The following is a 6,553-nucleotide window of genomic DNA, read 5'->3' on the forward strand; positions in this document are numbered from 1 at the left end:
GTTGTTTAGCTGTGTTCATTGAGCCATTGATGTACTTCTGTTTAGCAGGGTTCATGGAGCCAGGTATGTACTTCTGTTTAGCTGCGTTAATGGAGCTAGTTATGTACTTCTGTTTAGCTGGGTTCACAGAGCCAGGTTTGTACTCCTGTTTAGCTGGGTTCAAGGAGCCAGTTATGTACTTTTGTTTAGCTGGGTTCAAAGAGCCAAGTATGTACTCCTGTTTAGCTGGGTTCAAGTAGCCAGCTATGTACTCCTGTATAGCTGGGTTCAAGGAGCCAGATATTTATTCCTGTTTAGCTGGGTTCAAGGAGCCAGGTATGTACTCCTGTTTAGCTGGGTACACGTAGCCAGGTATGTTCTTCTGTTTAGCTGGGTTCACAGAGCCAGGTATGTACTCCTGTTTAGCTGGGTTCACAGAGCCAGGTATGTACTCCTGTTTAGCTGGGTTCAAGGAGCCAGTTATGTACTTGTGTTTATCTGAGTTCATAGAGTCAGGTATGTACTTGTGTTTACCTGGGTTCAAGGAGCCAGGTATTACTCCTGTTTAGCTGGGTACATGGAGCCAGGTATGTATTCCTGTTTAGCTGGGTACATGGAGCCAGGTATGTACTTCTGTTTAGCTGGGTTCACAGAGCCAGGTATGCACTCATGTTTAGCTGGGTTCACAGAGCCAGTTATGTACTCCTGTTTAGCTGGGTTCGTGGATCCAGTTATGTACTTCTGTTTAGCTGGGTTTCTGGAGCTAGTTATGTACTCCTGTTTAGCTGGGTCCAAGGAGCCAGTTATGTACTACTGTTTAGCTGGGTTGAAGGAGCCAGGTATGTACTCCTGTTTAACTGGGTTCAAGGAGCTAGTTATGTACTTCTGTTTAGCTGGGTACATGGAGCCAAATATGTACTATTGTTTAGCTGGGTTCATTGAGCCAGGTATGTACTACTGTATAGCTGGGTTCAAGGAGCCAGGTATGTACTCCTGTTTAGCTGGGTACATGGAGCCAGGTATGTACTCCTGTTTAGCTGGGTACATGGAGCCAGGTATGTACTTCTGTTTTGCTGGGTTCACTGAGCCTGGTATGCACTCATGTTTAGCTGGGTTCACAGAGCCAGGTATGTAGTCCTGTTTAGCTGGGTTCACAGAGCCAGGTATGTACTTCTGTTTAGCTGGGTTCAAGGAGCCAGTTATGTACTTCTGTTTAGCTGGGTTCAAGGAGCCAGGTATGTACTCCTGTTTAGCTGGGTCCAAGGAGCCAGTTATGTACTACTGTATAGCTGGGTTCAAGAAGCCAGCTATGTACTTCAGTTTAGCTGGGTTCATGGAGTCAGTTATGTACATGTGTTTAGCTGGGCTCATGGAACCAGATATGTACTTCTGTTTGGCAGGTATGTAATTCTGTATAGCCAGGTTCAAGGAGCCAGTTATGTACTTGTGTTTAGCTGAGTTCATAGAGTCAGGTATGTACTTGTGTTTACCTGGGGTTATGGAGCTAGTTATGTACTTCTGTTTAGCTGGGCACATGGAGCCAAATATGTACTATTGTTTAGCTGGGTTCATTGAGCCAGGTATGTACTACTGTATAGCTGGGTTCAAGGAGCCAGGTATGTACTCCTGTTTAGCTGGGTACATGGAGCCAGGTATGTACTCCTGTTTAGCTGGGTTCATTGAGCCAGGTATGTAGTCCTGTTTAGCTGGGTTCAAGGAGCCAGGTATGTACTCCTGTTTAGCTGGGTACATGGAGCCAGGTATGTACTCCTGTTTAGCTGGGTTCATTGAGCCAGGTATGTAGTCCTGTTTAGCTGGGTTCACAGAGCCAGGTATGTACTTCTGTTTAGCTGGGTTCAAGGAGCCAATTATGTACTTCTGTTTAGCTGGGTTCAAGAAGCCAGCTATGTACTTCAGTTTAGCTGGGTTCATGGAGCCAGTTATGTACATGTGTTTAGCTGGGCTCATGGAACCAGATATGTACTTCTGTTTGGCAGGTATGTAATTCTGTATAGCCAGGTTCAAGGAGCCAGTTATGTACTTGTGTTTAGCTGAGTTCATAGAGTCAGGTATGTACTTGTGTTTACCTGGGGTCATGGAGCCAGTTATATACTCCTGTTTAGCTGGGTTCATGGAGCCAAATATGTACTGTTGTTTTGCTGTGTTCATTGAGCCAGGTATGTACTGTTGTTTAGCTGTGTTCATTGAGCCAGGTATGTACTTCTGTTTAGCTGGGTTCATGGAGCCAGGTATGTACTTCTGTTTAGCTGGGTTCATGGAGCCAGTTATGTACTTCTATTTAGCTAAGTTCACAGAGCCAGGTATGTACTCCTGTTTAGCTGGGTTCAAGGAGCCAGGTATTTATTCCTGTTTAGCTGGGTTCAAGGAGCCAGGTATGTACTCCTGTTTAGCTGGGTACACGGTGCCAGGTATGTTCTTCTGTTTAGCTGGGTTCACAGAGCCAGGTATGTACTCCTGTTTAGCCTGGTTCACAGAGCCAGGCATGTACTCCTGTTTAGCTGGGTTCAAGGAGCCAGTTATGTACTTGTGTTTAGCTGAGTTCATAGAGTCAGGTATGTACTTGTGTTTACCTGCGGTCATGCATGTACTCCTGTTTAGCTGGGTTCAAGTAGCCAGCTATGTACTCCTGTATAGCTGGGTTCAAGGAGCCAGGTATTTATTCCTGTTTAGCGGGGTTCAAGGAGCCAGGTATGTACTCCTGTTTAGCTGGGTACACGGAGCCAGGTATGTTCTTCTGTTTAGCTGGGTTCACAAAGCCAGGTATGTACTCATGTTTAGCTGGGTTGATGGAGCCAGGTATGTACTCCTGTATAGCTGGGTTCAAGGAGCCAGGTATTTACTCCTGTTTAGCTGGGTTCAAGGAGCCAGGTACGTACCCCTGTTTAGCTGGGTTCAAGGAGCCTGGTATGTACTTCTGTATAGCAGGGTTTATGGAGCCAGTTATGTACTCCTATTTAGCTGGGTTCATGGAGCCAGGTATGTACTCCTGTTTAGCTGGGTTCACAGAGCCAGGTATGCACTCCTGTTTAGCTGGGTTCATGGAGCCAGGTATGTACTCCTGTTTAGCTGGGTTCAAGGAGCCAGGTATGTACTCCTATTTAGCTGGGTTCATGGAGCCAGGTATGTACTTGTGTTTAGCTGGGTTCATGGAGCCAGGTATGTACTTGTGTTTAGCTGGGTTCATGGATTTATATTCAATAGATTGCCATAATGATGGCAGCAAAGGATTGTGGGACACCTGGGAGGCATGGCGACCACCAGAAATGTACCTCTAATAAATCTTGGTTATAGAGTAATTTTCTTAATCTAGATGTTAAATAGGATTGGATCTCTAAGACAATCACAATCAATTGAAATTGAACATTGTAGGGTGTTTATTTTATTTGTTTTATCATTGAATCACCAAACATGAAAAAACGTATTATAAGGAATCATGTCTGTTTTTATGATAGGTGAAACTATAGAAGATGCTGTTCGTCGAGAAGTTGCTGAAGAAACTGGTGTTAAAGTTGGGCGTGTGATGTACCATTCAAACCAAACCTGGCCTCGCCCATCAACTTTAATGATAGGATGTATCGGATTTGCTATGAGTGAACAAATCATTTTGGATGATGAACTGGAGGATGCAAAGTGGTTTTCACGGCAAGAGATGTTGCACAATATCACTGGTCATAGAGGTCATTTTATGATTCCAACAAAGCAGGCAATTGCTCATCAGTTAATAAAAGCATTTTTAGGAATGTCATCAAGTCTCTAATTATCACCTGTAGAGGGCGATTGTCTTGCTATAATTATATACTTGATAGTACATAAATAGATGTTATTGTAAGTCTATTTGGCATACTTTCACAATCGTACATATGATAATAACAATATTTACAGCTTAATATTCATATGGTTCTTGCTTATAATTATAATATATAATATAATTCTGTAAACCATCTCCTTTGCAAGAAAAAGACAAATCAGCAAAAACTATTTCTATCTGTGAAGATTTGATAGGGACTAATGTGGAATTTCTATCATATCATGAAGATCAATTATAAAATAATAAATTACCTAGCATTGGTTTTAAATCATTATTGTAATTAATCATAAACCAACAAATGTAATTAAAATATGACTTGACTATAAAAACACCTGTGTAATTTATGTAAGCGGATGCACTACTAATAGAAAAAATATGGTGGAACATTTGCAAAGGCAAATGCATATTAGCAATCATTTCTCTCTGCATTGCATCTTCAACTGTTGCAAGGTAATACTAGCAGGAAATGCAATACAAATATAAAGATATCACATTTCCAACTTCCTACAATATCTTGTGTGGAGCAAGTTTAGAATGTTACTGGTGGCACTGTCATAGAGCTAGCTTATTTATCATTTATTTTACCATTTTTTCTGTACATTTCTGTCTTCACCATTGACAAATTGCTGAACTGAACAATGTTTTTAGTGAACCACATACAATAATATAAATTTTATACAAATAACAAGAAAATATTTTCAGATTGATTTTCTTGAACAATTCTCAGAACTCCTGTATACTATCTTTTCACTAGGTTCTCCTATAGTATATTTTGATACTGAATGCTGTAATTCTTTTGCAGACAGTCAACAAAATTAAAATTAACTTCTATACATTGTCTGTAATCCATAGACTCATACCTGCTGAACCCAGAATTCTATTGTATATTTTCCAATGTGCAAAGACTTCAACTCATTCATGGCTCATGAATTGTTAAAATAAATCTGTGATTGCCAAGTCTATGATTCAGTCTGATGACGACAACAAAGGACACATTGAAAATAATACTGATTACTGTCACATTATGTCTTGGAATTTATTTTACATACACTTTTATTACCAAATTGTTCGAGCATTGACGAAGTGATGTTTGTATATTATAGATACAGTGACCCATTGTGTGACAATAGATGTTTTGCCCAATCTAAATTTATTCACAACATTCAAGATTATATCTGCAACATTCCACAATATATTCACAGCATTCAAGAATATATTTACAGCATTCAAGAATATATTTACAGCATTCAAGAATATATCCGCAACATTCAAGAATATATCTGCAAAATTCAAGCATATGTTCGCAGCATTCAAGAATATATCCACAACATTCAAGAATATATCCACAACATTCAAGAATGTATCCACAACATTCAAGAATATATCCACAACATTCAAGAATGTATCCACAACATTCAAGAATATATCCACAACATTCAAGAATATATCCACAACATTCAAGAATGTATCCACAACATTCAAGAATATATCCACAACATTCAAGAATATATCCACAACATTCACGAATATATCCACAACATTCACGAATATATCCGCTACATTCACGAATATATCCACTACATTCAAGAATATATCCACTACATTCAAGAATATATCCACTACATTCAAAATGTATCCACAACATTCAAGAATATATCCACTACATTCAAAATGTATCCACAGCATTCAAGAATATAACCACTACATTCAAAATGTATCCAAAGCCTTCTAGAATATAACCACTACATCCAAAATGTATCCACAACATTCAAGAATATATCCACTACATTCAAAATGTATCCACAACATTCAAGAATATATCCACAACATTGAAGAATATTTCCACAACATTCACGAATATATCCACTGCATTCAAGAATATATCCACTACATACAAGAATATGTCTGCAGCATTCAAGAATATATCCACTACATTCAAAATATATCCACTACATTCAAGAATATATCCACTACATTCAAGAATATGTCTGTAGCATTCAAGAATATATCCACTACATTCAAGAATATATCCACTACATTCAAGAATATATCCACTACATTCAAAATGTATCCACAACATTCAAGAATATATCCACTACATTCAAAATGTATCCACAGCATTCAAGAATATAACCACTACATTCAAAATGTATCCACAGCCTTCAAGAATATAACCACTACATCCAAAATGTATCCACAACATTCAAGAATATATCCACTACATTCAAGAATATATCCACAACATTTACGATATATCCACTACATTCAAAATGTATCCACAACATTCAAGAATATATCCACTACAATCAAAATGTATCCACAGCATTCAAGAATATAACCACTACATTCAAAATGTATCCACAGCCTTCAAGAATATAACCACTACATCCAAAATGTATCCACAACATTCAAGAATATATCCACTACATTCAAAATGTATCCACAACATTCAAGAATATATCCACAACATTGAAGAATATTTCCACAACATTCACGAATATATCCACTGCATTCAAGAATATATCCACTACATACAAGAATATGTCTGCAGCATTCAAGAATATATCCACTACATTCAAGAATGTCTGTAGCATTTAAAAATATATCCACTACATTCAAGAATATGTCTGCAGAATTCAAGAATATATCCACAACATTCAAGAATATATCCACTACATTCAAGAATATGTCTGCAGCATTCAAGAATATATCCACTACATTCAAAATGTATCCATAGCATTCAAG

The 6,553-nt window shown here is 38.4% G+C and overlaps 1 protein-coding gene across 1 annotated transcript in view; it reads left to right on the plus strand.

The window, feature by feature from the left end:
- Positions 1–4,833, plus strand: part of LOC144361886 (NAD-capped RNA hydrolase NUDT12-like) — a 71,818-nt gene extending 66,985 nt beyond the window's left edge. The window contains exon 5 of the mRNA XM_085506849.1: positions 3,453–4,833. Coding sequence (XP_085362975.1) covers positions 3,453–3,757 — 305 coding nt within the window. The 3' untranslated portion in view covers positions 3,758–4,833. The remainder of the gene's footprint in view (positions 1–3,452) is intronic.
- The last annotated feature ends 1,720 nt before the right edge of the window (positions 4,834–6,553 follow it).

This window comes from Saccoglossus kowalevskii, chromosome 13 (assembly GCF_978046115.1).
Source record: "Saccoglossus kowalevskii chromosome 13, keSacKowa6.1, whole genome shotgun sequence".
Taxonomy (NCBI): domain Eukaryota; kingdom Metazoa; phylum Hemichordata; class Enteropneusta; family Harrimaniidae; genus Saccoglossus; species Saccoglossus kowalevskii.